At 48.4% G+C, this 17,173-nt stretch overlaps 1 protein-coding gene across 5 annotated transcripts in view; it reads left to right on the top strand.

The window, feature by feature from the left end:
* The window catches only part of Prickle1 (prickle planar cell polarity protein 1), a 91,625-nt gene that overhangs the window by 63,364 nt on the left and 11,088 nt on the right, over nt 1–17,173 (top strand). For 2 of the 5 annotated variants that reach the window (XM_085678779.2, XM_085678781.2), the window contains exon 2: nt 15,510–15,695. In XM_085678779.2, coding sequence (XP_085534905.2) covers nt 15,564–15,695 — 132 coding nt within the window. In that variant the 5' untranslated portion in view covers nt 15,510–15,563. Of the gene's footprint in view, nt 1–7,930; nt 8,042–8,122; nt 8,241–8,423; nt 8,634–15,509; nt 15,696–17,173 lie in introns of those variants that run through there. The other 3 variants (XM_048444781.3, XM_085678780.2, XM_048444779.3) reach the window with 3 other exon arrangements.

Raw genomic sequence — 17,173 nt, 5'->3', positions numbered from 1 at the left:
GTACGGCACAAGGCATAAAACCACCCCAGACTCCGCCGCCACTCTTCACTCAGCTGCTCCTTACTCTCATACACACACCCCAAAAGTAGAAGGTTGGGGAGATAGCTCAGCGGTGGAGCACTTGGCTAGTACCCATGAAGCCTACATCAGATCCCATCGTAACACCCCGTACTCTCACACAAGGCAAAGCATTTCAGAGGTTCCCGGGATCCTTTTAGATCGTACTGTAAGGAGACCAAAGACCTCAAAAATGATTGGTCATAGCTGTGTGGCTTAGTCTGTTCTGTCAGCAACACTATAACAGTCTTCAGCTCCCGCCAGAGTTTCTACGGAAGGATGTGGATTCTCCAGGGGCCTACGTTTCCATCCTTACAGGCTCCTGTTATTTAAGCCCATCTACTGTCAATTTATGCTCAGCAGCCTGTCGGCAGAACTGCCCAAAGGCCCTTCCAGACAGCTTATTGATTCTATTGCACTTTCTTCCCTCTTTTGTAATTGTCTCAACTGAAGAATGTTAGTTGATTTTTTTTAAAAAAAAAAAAAAAGGTATTATAGTCCTGTGACTTGAACTGTAATCAATTTTATCTGACAAGTTTTTATGGCTGCATTATTTCAGTGTCTTTGGCTTTCAGGAGGTCATGTGAGGTGGCAGAATGGGTTATACATACAGAGTCTCAGTGGAACAGATCTTGAGGTCTGTCCCTTGTCCCACATCATCTGACTTTTTGAGTTGAGGAGGTGATGGGTGAGCCACTGACTACATGCAAGAGTGATATCTCAGTGAGAACATAGGACACACTGATACTGGCTGTCACGAAGCGGCCACAGAACATCTGTCATGCGGAGATCTCAGTAAGCCGGTTGTGTTGTGTTGGGACAATCCGATGTGTGTCTGCAGAGATCAGAATGGCCAGTCAGCTTCAAAAATGCAAGGAATCTCCCCCATCAGAGAGGCGTTCCTGGTGTTATTTGCCTTAGAGCTACACAAATGTTTGGTTCCGCAGGTCAGCAAAGTCATATATTATCAGTGAGCTGCCCTAAAGGAGGCTGACAGCCGCTGCTTCCTTATTAGCAGAAATAACCCGGCATGTGGATTTCTAGAATGTTCTTCTATGTTCTAGTGCTGCTGCTAAGGGAGTTAGGGAAGGTAAAACATTTTACCTGGCCATTTTTCAGTTCCCTGAAAAGCAAACGCTATGCCAGGTCCTGAAGGCTCACCACAAGGGTGTGGGTGACATCTGAAGTTTCCTATCAGCCCACCCTCCACCTGTAGCACCCACCCAACAGCGTCTCCGTGTTAAGCATCGTGAAGAATGCGCACACAGCCATCTTTTTCTACCAACACCTTCCACCCTTAGCCGAGTTAGTAGCCATGTTTGCCTCTGCCTAGGCTCTCCTTAGTGTCACTGTTGGAAGCCCTGTGAGAGAGACGGTTACTGATCTCCTATGGCTTTGCGTTTCCCTGTTGTGTCTGGAAGAATCTTTCAGCGTAGCCCAAACCCAGCTGCTAGTGGTCTACGGGTTATCTTAAAGCCTGGCATCTGAAGCAGCATCCAAGGGTTGTTCCTGGAGGATCCTTCTATGCTCCGCCTCAGAATATAGTGACTCTTGCAACCTTCTAGGAAAAGAGTCCCCTGCTGCCTCGCTTCTGCACCTCACTAGCCATGCTATCCAGTCCCCTTCACCACTGCCTCTTCATTAAGCACTGTGGGGTCTCAGAAAGCATCCAGGTGGGGTCGCAGATAAGATAGAAATGGGTAGAATGCCCGGCTGACCTTTTTCTTCTTGGCAAGAGGCTTTCAGCTGCTTGACCTAATTCTTTGCCAAGGCCCCTCTGAAGATAACGTGCTTCATTACAGCACCCGGTCACGATGCTCAAAGCTAGCCTACCGGGGTTTTCGCCTCTCTTGGCTGGTGGAGAGTTGAACTAGCAAACAGGAACAGATGATGCACAGAACTGCCCTGAGCAAGTAGCGCGTGGCCCAGGGCTGCAAACGTCCTGTAAACTCACGTTTGTCAGGAAACGCTGTGACTTGGGCATTTCGTTGAAATGTGCCTGGCTGGATTGCAGACCATGCCAGCCACCACCACCTCACACCCTCTCATTCCCAGAGCCATCTGAGCCTCTGCTGTGGGACTCAATCTTCATGGACTCTGCTGATTACTTAAAGAGGATGGGCCACTCTCTTTCATAGCGGTGGGCTTGAACTCTTTACCCTGTGGTATGTAAACATTGTAATTCATCCTACCTTATGTATATGAGTATTTTACCTGCATGTATGCGCACCACACACTTTTGGTGCCCTTGGAGGTCAGAAGAGATGTGGAGAGCCCCTGGGTCTACAGATGGTTGATAGCTGCATGTGGGTGCAAGGAATAGAACCTGGATCCTCCGCAAGAACAGCCAGGGCTCTTTCCATTGCGCCGTCTCTTCAGTGCCCTAAGTATTATATTTTTTAAAGACTTATTTATTTGTCATGTATTCAACATTCCATGTATGCCTGCACACCAGAAGAAGGCACCGGATCTCATTTTGGATGGTTGCGAGCCACCATGTGGTTGCTGGGAATTGAACTCAGGACCTCTGGAAGAGCAGTCAGTGCTCTTACCCTCTGAGCCATCTCTCCAGCCCCCTAAGTATTATATTTTAAAGGTTATTTGTTTTGTTTTGTTTTTCGAGACAGGGTTTCTCTGTGTAACAACTCTGACTGTCCTGGAACTCACTTTAGAGACCAGGCTGGCCTAAATCTCGCAGAGATCTGCCTGCCTCTGCCTCCTGAGTGCTGGGATTAAAGGTGTGCATCACCACGGCCTATCTGGCTTCCAGTTCTTACGAGGCTGTAGCCTGGCTAGAGGTGATAATTAAATGAAGAGAAACTTAGAGTTTAGATGTGTAAATCCTTCTGGTGGCCTTGAGTTCCATCTCTCCTGTAGCAGTTTGAAGCTAGAGGCTCATGTCAGGGCTTAACTCCAGTTCCCTCAAAAGCCATGGGAGTGTGCTGGCTCACCTTGGAATGCCAGGCACGTCGGGCACCTTTTACCCTTGCACCCCAACCCTGTGCACTGGGGAGCTATAGTCCAGCCCTTGACCCCTGGAACACCTTCCTCAGGCGAGGCCCTGCCACCCCTGGTCTTGATTGTTGTGGTAGTTTTCTGGCTCCTGTTCTCGTCACCCCGTCTAACAAGAAGACACGCGTGCCAGCCACTCTTCTGCAGAAGCATCTGTGGTTCCCCCCTGCCCTGGAAGGGCTACACAGACACCCACACCTGGACCTGCCTTTGGACACCCTTTCTAGTACCTCCACCTCCCCGGGCTGTCTTTTGTCCCTCGACCTTTGATGGCTCACCTCAGTCCAAAGCTATTTATTCCTGCCTCAGTGCCCCTCAGGCGAGCATCCTGACACTCCACTGTCCCTCTTCTTCATCTTCTCTTGATGCCTTGCTTGTTTGATAAATATAATTATAAGATGGTAGTTTCCAATGGGCCTACCCTCCCCTAAGAAAGGCTACCAGCATTTTGCTCTTTATAGTATCTCAATATTTTGTGTGTGTGTGTGTGTGTGTACTGTAAATTCTCAGTCAAACACTGTGATCATGATACCTGAATATATCTTGGATAATGTGCCAGGATACAGCCCCTCCAGTACTTTTGGAAGGTTTCTCCTTAATTTCTCCACGTCAGTAGTTTTTCGGGGGCGGGGGGATTTCGAGACAGGGTTTCTCTGTAGCTTTGGAGCCTGCCCTCGAACTAGCTCTTGTAGGCCAGGCTGGCCGCGAACTCACAGAGATCCTCCTGCTTCTGCCTCCCAAGTGCTGGGATTAACAGTGTGCGCTGCCACCACCCAGCATGACAGAAGCTTTTCAGTAGTGAACTTTAAAGATGTTTGTAATAAACCCCAGACCCAAAAGGAGCTGAGATGGTTGAGGGTCAGAATCTGTGGCAACTCTCTCAATTATATGGGACACAAGTTTGTGTGCCTGACATATCTTAGGGTGGGAAAAGAAGTCCCCGAGAGTAGTTGGGAGTGAAGGGCAGAGCAGGCCATGGTGGCTGCTGGTTTTCAGTAGTATTACCTGAACAATCATCAGGAAAGCACCCTAGGTCTGTGTTCTTCACCCAGCTATGCTGAGGTCTCCGAACAGCCCCTCTCTAAGCGGTGATAATGTCGTGACCAGCAGTCAAGCCCTTAGACTGAAAAAACATCACCACAGCAAAAGCCAGGAGAACCGATGGCGTGCTGGGAGCAGGCAGCTTGGCACGGAGCAGGATGGCTGGGTTTGTGTGTGCGGGGAGCAGTAGGCCGGACTTCCTCGGAGCTACATCACCTTCATCTGCTTCTGTATCAAATGATCTGTTTTACCTGGAGGAAAAAAAATGGTTTGTGCTCCACCCCCAGAAGTTTTAAAATTGACCTGAGATTGGCATTTTAGAGATGAAACACTCAACATGACAAAGGCTAACCTTAGAGAAGTGATCTGTCCCAGCTTTGGCAAGTACCTGCAGAGAGAATAGGCAGTTAACTCCCTGGTGACAAACCCTGTGCACCAGGGTACTTTGAAGTGAAGATGGCCCCACTCGCTGAAGGAGGGGTGGGGGCGGGGGCTGGGTCGCTGGGAGGTTTGGAGTCATAAATACAATGGAATGGGGTGTAGAAACTGTTGAGGGACCGGTGCTCTCTAATCATGATGCTTTCAATATAATCAAAGGGTAAAGAAAGTAATTGGAGACCTTGTGAAGCTGAAACTTATCATAAACCTCCATAAATGCCCCTAACTCCAGAAAAAACCTTGCCACCTGCCTTCCAGCCCTTCCCTGGGGTGGAGCAGGCTAAGCTAATAGGGATGAGAACTTCCAAATGCTCCATGGTCTCCCAAGCCACAACAGAAACATGTGGTACCAACTTGCAAGGATGAGACAGCTTACTACAGATACTCCTCCAGCGTTTGACTTACTGATCTGGACAAGAATTGCGACTGATTCTACAGATGTATGGTTTGGGGACTTTGTCCATTGTGAAAACCAAATCGCTGTCCTACGCCATGCCTCTACCGGAGACTAAAATCCTACTTGTTTTGTTAACTGCTTCTCAAAGTTAGGTGGATAAGGTAACATGATGACCACCGCATCCAGTCAGTCACCCCTGTTTGCTGTTTTCAGAGGCTTCTGCCCGGGACTGTACTTGCCCTGATCACTGGCATTTCATCCTTAATGCCTATAAAATGTTTGAAATCAAGAGCAACACCGCCTTAAAGCCAAGAAGGAAGTCTGCACTTCGCTACTGTGTGTGCATGCGTGCATGCGTGCATGTGGTGTGTGGGTAGGTGCGCTCACCTGTGCGTGGCCATTTGGAGGTCAGAAGTGGACGCTGCTTGTATTCCTCTATGGCTCTCTACCTTGCTTTTGAGACAAGGTCTCTCACTGGACCTGGAGCTTGTGGTCTCAACCAGACTGGCTGGTTGGTGAACCCCTAGGACCTGCGTGTCCCAGCACGGAGGTCCCGATGCGCATGGCCACGGTTGGCTTTTTTACATGCTTGCTAGGGATCCCAAATTCTGGTCTTCATGCTTGCACAACAGTCACTACCCGGTGAACCACTTCTCCAGCCCAGGGAAGTGTTTTTCAAAAGAGACCTCAAGGTCACCATAGGGAGGTGGCACCAAGGTTTCCTTGTAGCCGGTACTTTATCTCTTTCTCCCAGACTCGATAAGCTGGCATTTGACAAAACACTACGTCTTTGTTTCTCTGCCCTTGTCACATTTGTTCCCCTAAAACAACACCATCCTTAGGACAATGGCTCAAGCTTAGAAATGGTGTTACTTGATAAGGTATGGACCTGAGAAGAACATGCGAGAATCTTTATTCACTTCACTCGGTCGGGTTCACGGCACTGCTCTGATATGTGCAAGGCACAATGCTGAGAACACAGCAGTGAACTCCAGAACAGAAGACAATAACACGGTGACGAAATAGGCACCCAGTGCCAGGCGGTGCTAAGTGCCCTGAGGCCAAAGGGGAGGCTGACGCTTATGAGCGGGAAGGAAGCCCTCAGGGCCCTCAGGGTGGAGGAAGCTAACCCCTGAGAATTTCTGAGTTTCCTTTCTCACCCCCTAAAGTGTGATCTTCAAGCCACTGAATATTCTACCTACCTGAAACAAAAGGACACCAGCTGGGGGCATTGCTCTCTATCTGCATAGATTCACTGTTGACAGTAGAGACGCTTTCCCCACCAGACCAAAGTCTCTATCATTCAGATGGAAAGTTAGTAGGAAGTTTCTCACTGTCCCCAAACTGCCTCACCCGCAGGAACACAATAGACAAGTTGACAGTACCTGCTGGAAATGTGGCAAACGGTATTTACAAGTGGTTACCTTGTAGCTGCCCACAGTGGCTACAGTTAATACAATAAGCCTCACTACAGGATATAGTGGGAGTATTTGTGTGTTAACACTCAGTGTGGAGCTAGCCCCCTGGAAGAGTTCTTGTCCGCAGGGTCAGCCTGGTGGCATAGAATCTGTTGTATTTTACTTGACAGGCCAGTTTAGAGTGTGATGTAAAGCAATAACCGGTCGCACATTTGTTCTAGTCTTCCCTGAGGAGCTCAAACAGAAGGAAGGAGGAAAAGGGAAATCTGAGACAGGTGTGGTGGCTCACTCTGCTAATCCCAGCACTTGGGAGGGCAGCCTAGGTAGCGCAGCAAGTCTGACGTCAGCCTGGACCAGATGAAAATCCCTGTCCGAAAATAAAATAAAATAAAATAAAATAAAAACCACACAAGAAAGCAAGCAATCCTACTCATCAGGTCCGGAGGTGAATTTTACAGAAAGAAGTTTCCCACAAATTCCCGTGCCCTCAGGCAGAGGTACTCTTTGGGAATCATCTGGAAAACTTGAATCCACTTGAATTGCAAATAATAATTTGTGATATTTGAACTATTGTTTCCAAACTAGTCTCACAGCAGAGACAGGACTTTTTGAGTTCTGTCACTTTAAAAAAGTAGCAACTTATTAAAAAAAAAAAACAACTCAGCTTGTCCTCCGCTGCCTCATTCAGCAGAGATAACAGAATTTGGCCACACGATTGTTTACTTGAGGGATCTATTTATGGCAACCTGTGTATTTTTAAATCGCAGCTACAATAGGCTATTGTTCTCCATAGAAATAAATATATGCTGCAAAATCGTCATCCTGGGTTTTAAAGTAGAAACTGTTGCTCTTCACGGTGGTGCCTGTATTTACTGGCATTTTAAGGAGGGTGGGGCACCTAGTGTACCTCACCCCTTCTCTTGGCATTGCTACCACCTGATAAGACTCTTGTCCCGATTTAAAGCTTGTAGCTCAGGAGAATCGTGGACGTCCGCTGTTCACTAATTACTAATGATCACTACCAATTCTCGTTACTTTCTGGGCTCACTTTGAGGTCCAGTTTTTGCTTCTCTGAGCCTTTTCTGCAGACAGCTGAAGCCAAATTCCTTTCTTAGAGCCCCTAAAAATAGCGCAGAAATAAGATTAACATGAACGTGCGTGGGGCGTCTTCTTGTGAGTCAAGGATGATAGTTAAAAACCCTTACTAGTTACTTAAGTGCCGCGTGTGCCTGACTCCTTTGCTTTTGCTGCTATTCACTGCTTAAAAAAATAAAATAAAATAAATCTCCAGTTCTAAGGCGCAGGAATTGCTTTCATTTAAATGCAAGGAAGTCTTAAGCGGAGAGAATTCGTATGTTAATGAGCCCTTCGGAGTGAGAACTGGGTTAAACGCGCCATTTGCTGGCATTGTTATGGACAGCATGGAGATGATTTGTGTTAGAGGGAGCCCTGTGGGGCAGGGGGTGTAGCGCTGTGGCGGAGTGCCTGCCCAGTGTGTGGAGTCCTGAGTTCGAGGCTCAGCACCGCCCCCTCGCACACTGGCCCGCGCCTGTGGCCGCGCGTGCACCTGCGGGCGGGGGAAGTTTACAGAAGCTCTCATGGGCGTCTGCAGCGCGCGAGTCACAGTCCTGGGCGGCAGGGAATGGAGCGTGACTGGCGGCGGTGCTCCCGCATCTGGGTAACTTTCCTTGGAATGCCGTACCGGCGGGCGGGCCCCGGTGGACACCTGCCAGGGGACAGTTAGTGTGACAGTTCCTGGAAAGCAGGCGGCGCGACCGGTGGCCCCGAGCCGGAGCCGAGCTGGGAGTGGAGCGCGGAGCGACACCGAACGCTGCGAGCCTGTGCGCGGGGACCGGGTCCGGGTGCCAGGCGTGCAGGTGCGCAGCGCTGGCTGGGTGCGAGCGCGAGGCAGGGACAGCGGGGACAGGACCGAGGGGACACGATCGCGGACGTGGGCGCTGGCCTCCTCGGTGCTGCCGGGACGCGGGGCAGACCGGGACGAGGCTCCCCCTTGCGGCCACAGCCGCTACCGCCGCAGCCTGGGCGCAGGGCCGAGCCTGCTCCGGGGTTCTGGGTGGCCCGGCAGCCCTCACCGCCTCCGTGTCCCCGAAGATGGTGACATCCTTCCTCCTAGCCTGTCTAGAAAGGCTCACGTTAATCTGTATGCGGATAAAGCAGGCGGTGTGTGGAATGGAGTTTGTTTTCACAACTCGAATCTTGTCGCATACTTAAGGAAGTGTTTTCTCGGGAAACGGCGTTTCACAAGAGCTGTAAGTTTCACAAAGGGGATGTTGTTCTGGAGCCAACAGGTGACGGGGTGAAACCCGAGTCCTTGTGTATATTGGAGTCAGGTCTGGCCGCCGTTTCCTTGGGCCGCCGCTGAAAATAGAGATTAAAAAAAAAAATCAGTAAGACATTGACGGGAACATAGTTTTGAGAAAATATGTCTCCCGCTGTGGAAAAAGATGGTCTTGTAGACATGGCTTTGTGTGATTCGTCACAGGCCACAGCATGCAAGCGTAGATCTCTCCAGAAATCTCTCTGGCAAAGCACCATGCCTTGTCATGGGATTTCCTCCTTTTGTTAAGCAGCCTCTTACTGTCCTGGAATGTGTGTGTGAGGGAAGTTAGGATGCTGTCGAAGAGGTCCGCATTCCCTCTTGGAAAAAACTGGACAGTGTTTTGGCAGTTGGTAGCACATAGCAACTGGGGAAAATGGGCAAGTTGGGTGGACGTTTACCTGGAAAATACCCAATGGCAAATGCCCAAGTGCCACCGATTGCTAGTGTGGGGGTACTTTTGGTGAAGAAAAACTGCGTTAACCTCCTGATAGCTGGGTTATGTTTGTTCTTCCACCACAAATGAAGCCGACTTGGCGTTCTGGGAGCAGTGACTTTTGTCTCTAGAAGGCCACAGGGGTGTGTGGGAACTTTGAAGAAATTATAACGCTGTGTGTGTGTGTGTTTACTGGGAAATTCAAATTTTGATTCGAATGCTTTTGCTCACTCTGGGTTCATTTTAAGCTAAGGACGTCATAAATGGAAATGCGTATATCCATAAAGCTGTCTAATTTGTGTTTTGAGACCAGACGTGTGCAGGCTTCTATACCACCACGTTTGTGCTTGGTTACATTTAGTTGACCTGTATGTGTTAACTTCTTAGAATCAGAGTAGTTTTGAGTAAAGAACCTGGAATGGCCGTTGTGCACTAAGGCCTAACAGATTAGCTCTTTAACTTTGTGGCTTGCAAGGTTACACTTAGCAGAAGGGGACAACTAGGGAATTTTAGCCCAAATGACTGTACAAATCACTGTCTGTTCAGGTGATCAAAGGGCTTCATAAGGACTCTACACAACCACGATAATCCTCATGTAACAGTTGGCATGGAACTTTTTTGGGAAGTATGGACACTGAAGGTTAGCGTCTTAGACTTCATGGAAGCATTGACAGTTGTTTTAAAGATTTACTTGTTTTATTTTATGTGTGTGGCTGCATGTATCTGTACACCACATGCATGCCTGGTGCTATAGGATCCCCTGGAACTGGAGTTACAGACAATTGTGAGTTGCCATGTGGGTGCTGGGAAATTGAACCCTGGTCCCCTCCAGTGCTCCTAACCACTGAGCCATCTCTCCAGCTCCCTGACAGTTGCTTTAGATCTGCATAATTTTGATGTGATTTGGTGAGTTGGTCCAAGAATATGATGACCGGCTGATGACCAGAGCAGAGGTGACAGGATTACAGCCTTCTGCGGGCACCGAACCCCTCGGATCCTCACGTCCCTTCTGAGTTGTGCTCCCTCCCATCTCCCAGCTATCTGGATCTCAAAACTCTAGGTTCATTCTCCCTTTCCTGCTAGTTTGTTTACTTTCTTCTCCCACGCCACCCCTGGAGGCTTCCTTAGGAAGTAGGTGCCTCTCCCGGGCTTCTTCTCCTCTTTCCTAGTCATAATTTTCAATGTCTGACTTCTTGGAAGGCCAGAAACATTCTTCTGCCATTCTGTATCAATGGTGTCTAGGCTCCAGCCTGGCAAGTGCAGTCCTTGACAACCTGATCAGGTACCATTCTCTGGGAGAAGCTGTCTTCTAGGGAAACTGCTTTCTCCACTGCTGCTTCTGAAACTTTATACACTGTTGCAGACTTAGAACAACCCCGCCCCCAAGATCCCCCACCCTCACCCCGCCATTGCTCTAAAGCAACAGTTCCCAACCTGTGAGTCCCAACCCCTACAGGGGTTTCTATATCAAATATTTAAATCACGGTTCATAACAATAGCAAAATTTCAGTTATGAAGTAACAATGAAATAATCTTTTGATTGGGGTCACTACAACATGAGGAACTGTATTAAAGGGTCACAGTGTTAGGAAGGGCGAGAACCGCTGACTTAGGGAAGCAAAAGCAAAGGCTGATTTTTACAGCTCAAGGTCAGTCAGGATACTAACCCTTAGCTGTTCTATGCAGGATGAAAAAATAAAGTGACTTCTAATGGCCAAACTACCAGAGGAGGGAAAAAAAATAGCAAAGCTGCTCTCTGGCTGGGTTGACTGACACCCTCACACCTGACTGCCATAGGCAACAATGCCTGTGCTGAGAGAGGAATACACTGTAATACAATCAAGTTGTATCATTTGCGGAGGGGGGTGACAGTTCGAGACAGGGTTTCTCTGCATAGCCCTGTCTGAATTTGTACTTCCAAGCTTTGTCCAATTTACAGAATATTGAAGGCAACAGCTTTTAAAGATTTCAGTGTTGTTGACTGTGGGCAAAAGGATGAGGCTACCTTAACAACAGACAGCCTTAGTGGAACTCAAAACATGACGGCAGTGAGCCAGGCATTGTGGCAGATGCTTTTTAACCCCAGCCAGCACTCAGGAGCCAGAGGCAGGTGGATTTCTGTGGGTTTGAGGTCAGTCCTGGTCTACAGAGTGAGTTCCAGGACAGCAAGAGCTACGTAGTGAGACACCCTGACTTGAAAACAGCAACATAGAGAAAAGAAAACAAACAAACAAAACCCATGTCAGCAGGGAGGAAAACACCCGCAGAAAGTTTGACCAGCAGACTGCTGGGCTAGAGCTCCTGGGCTGGGGTAACCCCAGTCTGCACACATTCCGGGCGAACAGTGGGTTTCTAGGTCACCCAGCTGGATTCTGTCTTCCGTTTCTGGAATTCTGAAGCTTGTGCACTTTTCCCTGTGAAAACAAGTGGCCAGCCACAGGCTCAATCCTGTAATTTACGCACAGGCTGCCACTACAGAAATGTATATATATATATATATAACACATATAACATCTACATAACACACATGACAGACCTTGGACCCGTTCCTATCACATTGGCTACACTTAAAATTCTGGCTCCCAGTGGAATGTCGCTTGTCTCCTTTTTTAATTTTGTTTTGAAAAGTTTTATGTGTATGGGTGTTTCGCCTGCATGTATGGCCATATACACGTCTGTGCCTGGTTCCCAAGGAAACCAGAAGAAAGCATCGGGTTCTCTGGAATTGGAGTTATAAGACTGTTGTGAGCCACCGTGTGAGTGCTGGGAATTGAACATGGGTCCTTTGGAAGGGTAGCAGGTCCTCTTAACCACTGAGCCATCTCTCCAGCCCCAGTTGCTTCCTCGTTGTTACCCCCCCACCCCCCCACACACACAGCCCACCTTTAATCATAAGAATGAGCGAATGGAATGGGTAAATCAAGAAAGAGAAGACCCCCTACATTGATCACTGAATGAATGAGGTCATATTCTCTGATTTGGGGACAGATGCCCTTCATATACTAACACTGTGTATAGGTGTTGCCCAACCTTTTCTGTACACATGCTTGTGCTCATGACACATGTTATGTCCAGGGTTAGTGTGGGAATGCAGGAGCTGCCTCCAAGGCTGCTGGAAGTGGCAACCAGTAATTTCTCAAAATCGTTTGCCATTAAGAGGCTAGAACCCTCCTGAGTTCTAAATTAAAAGTAAAATCCAGGAGTCAGCACCCTGTCTCCCTTTGTCATTAACATGTTCTTGATCCAAATGTCCCCCAACAGTTTCAAGAAAGCCTTTTCAGTCATGGCGAAAGGAACCCCCCTTGTGGTACCCTGCAATAGTAACTTTGATGCTGTGTAGTCAGACTTCCTTCTTGGTTGCAGAGTCTTTTGTAGCCTTGAAAGAATCTTTCCAAGGAAAGCACTTTGGTGTGTGTGCCAGCCGGAAGGGCGTCTGATTCCCCTAGAGCTGAAGGGACAGGCGGTTGTGGGAACCAAACTCTTGAGAAAAAGAGCAAGTGTTCTTGACCATGGAGTCACCCTCCAGTTGCTGTTTTTAAAGAGCCAGGCCTCGGGGTATTTGATGACCCATGAGGGGCCCCAGAACTTCAGAACTCAGTTTTCCCAACATTGAACACCAGATCCTTCACTCAGACTATTACTCTTACCCTTCTGGGTCAGATGTTCTCCTGACAATTATACGATGATTGAAAAGTCATACGCCTTCAGGCTGCGAGTGTGGTTCTTTTTAAATGGCGAGAGTGGCTAGCTAGTCTTCCAGAAAGAGGGGTAAGAAAAGACAAAGGAGAGGCATGGAACTGTTAACACTTTCTGACTTAGGCTGTGTGAAATACCACCATGGTGACCCCTTAAAAAGTATACCAACTCTAGGCAGAGGCAGGCGGATCTCTGGGTTTGAGGCCGGCCTGGCCTGCAGAGCAAGTTCCAGGACAGCCAGGGCTACACAGAGAAACCGTGTCTCGAAAGACAAAAAAACAAACAAATAAATAATAAAAAATAAAATAAAAGTATACCAGCTCTACCAACCTCCTGCTTGTTTCTCACCCAGATGGGTCTGCCCCTAAGGCTCCCTAACTCCATGTCCCTGGACACCAGACCCTGAGGCTCAGCAAGTGTTGAGTGAGACACACCTCCTAGGTCACACTGCTCCATACTGTACTTAAATGTTATAATGCCGACAGTAGCAGGTAAGCTGGTTATCTTGCGGATCCAACCCGGAGCCACACCTTGGATGAAAACAACCCCTGTTTTCCCACGATAGCTGCACTTTTTATATTGCCAGAAACTAAGTCTTCAGTGAAGTTGGCTGAGAGGCTGGCATGAACCTCTGAGAGCTGGAGGTTTAAGAAGTAGCCAGTTCATCCAAGCAACTCTTGGGGATGGTGCCATTTCACACAGACCACCTCCATTAGGATGGCGACGCAGCCCACATTTTCAGAGAGCACAGCTATAAAAGAGGATTCAGATCTTGGGCAAGCTTAGAAAAAATGGTTTGACATGATTTATAGTGCCCTTTACTTTCTCCTCTTAAGAAAGAGTAAAAACATTCGATTTTCGGGTACTTTTTAACGTTTATATTTTCTGTTAATCCCACCCTAGGCCACTCCCAGCCAGGTTTGACAACAGACAAATGCTCCTATTTCAAAATTTCGGCTAAATCGCACTGGTAGTGCCAGTCCTAGAGAGAACCTATGAGTTACTAACCGAAGTCTTCATCTCTAGTTCTCTTCCTTTGCTACTTGGAGGGGGATCTTTCAGGGCAAAGGGGAAAGACCCAAGACAGCTCCTCACTTTCATTAACACGTTTCCTTTTATTGCTGGGAGGAGCGGGGCGGATGAATGCACCTCTGTTTGGAGAGCCTGCCTAAGAGCGAATGATCTGCACCTGTGGGAAATGACAGGGTCAGGAGGCGATAGCCTCCCCATGGTGGTGTCGGAAAGGAGGCCACCTTCCCCTGTGTTGGGGTGGATGAAGGCCACTAGCTGGGGCAGCATCTGCTGAGTCACCATTTCTCCTGCAGGAATGCTAGGAGCCAGGAGGCAGGCGCTGTTCTGTCGGTGAGCTGCTCAAAGTGTGAAGTTTAAAGTGGCCTTGCTTTATGAAAGGAAGACTACATTTTGATGGCCATGTATTTTATTTTAACAAGTGCTTCTGCCCGCTCCCCTCAGCAGTAAGCATTGAGAGAATTGTGGAAACATGACTTGTCTCAGGCTGGGGCCGTTTAGGATCGCAGCCTTTCCCTCAAGCATAAGCAAATGAGAACATTTACTAAGTCAGAAGAATTCCTGATGTCTGACTTCGGCTTTAGTCCTTGCACAAGCCATTTGCTGTCCTTGAGCCCCCTTTTCTCTAAAGTGACTGCATTGGACTGGTCACAGGTTTTTTTTTTCTATTTTTTGATATGTAAATTTATATATGAAATCAAAATAGACACAACTTGCTTTATATATTTTGATATAGAAATTTGTAAAATCAAAATATATAAAGGAAATTGGCGTTTTTCTTTAATGCCTTCTGTGAAGGATGGATTAGAAGACAAAGAGACAATCCGCAGTGCTGGCAAAGCTGACATCCCGGAGTCAGGATCACTGTCTTGATACCTTCATTGTCCTTTTTCTGAGGTGGCTTTTTATTCAGAGATTTGACACCTCACTCTGACCAAGAGTGGATCGGTTGCATTTCACACTCAATAAGCATTGCCTGACTTTGCAGTAAATATCGGTTGATAATGCGATTTAACATCACGCCACCCAGCTGGACTTGGTTGTGGCATGGGCTGTCTTCTGTATTCCTTTCCTGCTTGTGGAGGGAGTCCCCTGAATACCTTCTTGACCTGAGCCCTTTCTAACCTGCGTGTGAATCAGGTTTGGTCCAGGGACTAGATGTCTCCAATGTGCGGTTTGTCCCAGGGGCTCCATTCTGAGCAGTAGGCACTGCCTGGGGTGGAAGACTTGCTTAGGAAATATGGGGAGCCTAGCAGCGAGCATCTCGGCAGCCATCTTCCTGGGTAGCTGATGGTGGGTGAGGCAGCGAGCCCAGTTCCCGTCTTTGTAAACTCTGAAGACTGCCCAGGATTTCACCTGTGGGAAAAGTAGTGCACAGTGCGGGTTCCTTGAGTACCTGCCAAATAAATCATGAGCAAGAATCATCTTTTAAAGGTGACCCAGAACTCTAGCATGGTGGCCTTTCTTCTTTGATCCTGAGCTGGTTAAGGAGGATCACTTCCTAATTGTTTGTGTGGTACTGGGGTTTGCAGGTGGCTCCAGGCATTTGATCTCTTTCTCTGGGCCCATCAACATGGACACAGCTATTAACTAGATGCTCTCGGAAGAGTGGAGGTTTCACGTTCGTTTCTCCTGTGTCATCCACAGCAGCCACTGTTGAATGTCCTGTGACGGAGAAGCCAGGCTTTAAACCTCATTATTATGCCTCTGGAGATGGAGCCCAAAATGAGCAAACTGGCCTTCGGGTGCCAGAGAAGTTCCACGTCAGATGACGATTCTGGCTGTGCGCTGGAGGAGTACGCCTGGGTCCCACCAGGCCTCAGGCCTGAGCAGGTAAGGGGCCCACTCTTTGATTGGCTTTCCAGGAACTTCCGCTGTTTCGCAAGTGTGGATCTTCACTCTCCCTCGGCTGGATTTGCTTTCTAAGGTTCTCTTTGGCTTCTTAGTCGAAGCTTCCTGTCTTCCCACTCGTGGATCCTGTGACCCCAGGGCTGTACTCAGCTTCTGCTGTAATTAATGAAATGCAGGGCACCACGGGTGTGCTTCTTAGTGCTCTTGTGAGTCACTCTTCAGGGAGGGAGAGGAACTTACCTGATTTGGGTTGTTTTTTTTTTTTTGGTCGGGGGGGGGGGAAGCAGGGGCAGGGTGTGCCATTTGGAACAGGGTCTCCCTGTGTAGTCCTGGCTGGCCTCCAACTCGCAGAGATCTGCCTTCCTCTGCCTCCCAAGTGCTGGAAAGAAAGGCGTAAGCCAGTATGCCCAGCTCTTATGTATTCCAGAACTTCAGTAGGAACAGAAGGAAATACAAGGGCCACCTCCTGTGCAGTTCTCCTCTGTGGAAGAGGGATGCAGTGTTGCCACTAAGTCTGGCCTTCACTGAGTGCAGCCGAGGCTGGGAAAGCACCAGCGTAGCGCTTCCTTTGCTTCCTTTGCGTCGCTGTTTGGGGATGATGGGGACAGTGTCTGCCTATTTTCATTTCCCGGTATCCTTATGATGACGATATTACAAAGTGTTGGTGGGGCTTAGGCAGGCAAAGTTGTCCTTCAGAATAGAAGATCGCAGTCTCGTGTCTGGTTGTCGAGTTACCTTTCTTGGAAGGTGGGAAGGAACCCCTTTGAGATTAGGTATCCTTCTACATTCAAGACTTAGTGTATGAGTAAGCGACTAGTAATAGTAAGGTATCAGAAAGGCGTCTAGAGCCCACACAGGAAGCAACGGTGTGCTGGCGTAGCAGTTGGGGAAGTGGAATTTTGACAGACTGTCTTTTGGAGAAACTCCCTTACATCCTAGATAGTGTTTGTTGAACCACTGCTAGCAGACAGAGCCCCGAGGTCCTTTAGGTCTTCTCCTCAAGTCCTTTGGATTCCTCCTCAGCATTGTGGCGTCCTTTGTGCCGTTCATCAAGGGATTTCCTAAAAGACAACAGAAACGTGAAAACGATGTCCCCTTTCCAAGTGAGCTAAGGCCGGCTCAGCGTGCTGCATATTGCGGATAACCCCCCCGGGGGAAGCCTGTAAGCGGATGGATGGTAGAGAGAATCACACAATTTAGAGAGAAAATGGAGTCTGTCTGTTTAGAGGCCGGGATCTTGGATAGTTGTCACAGAATATCCAAGAATTCACCCAGGACTCTCTCTTGATCCCTCAGCTGACCTTTGCAAGACTGGGGACCAGGAACCGTAAATGCATGCATTTGATAGCACATAAATTATGATGGCCCTAATTGTCACTGCAAATTGCATTCCTGAGGAGCAATTTAGCAGCTGGATGCTAGTTGATGCTAGCAGATGCAGGTTTGCACCGCTGCTGAGT

Source organism: Myodes glareolus, chromosome 19 (assembly GCF_982192425.1).
Source record: "Myodes glareolus chromosome 19, mMyoGla1.1, whole genome shotgun sequence".
Taxonomy (NCBI): domain Eukaryota; kingdom Metazoa; phylum Chordata; class Mammalia; order Rodentia; family Cricetidae; genus Myodes; species Myodes glareolus.
The sequence above is the reverse complement of the archived record's forward strand: the minus strand, read 5'-3'. Positions and strand labels throughout refer to the sequence as shown.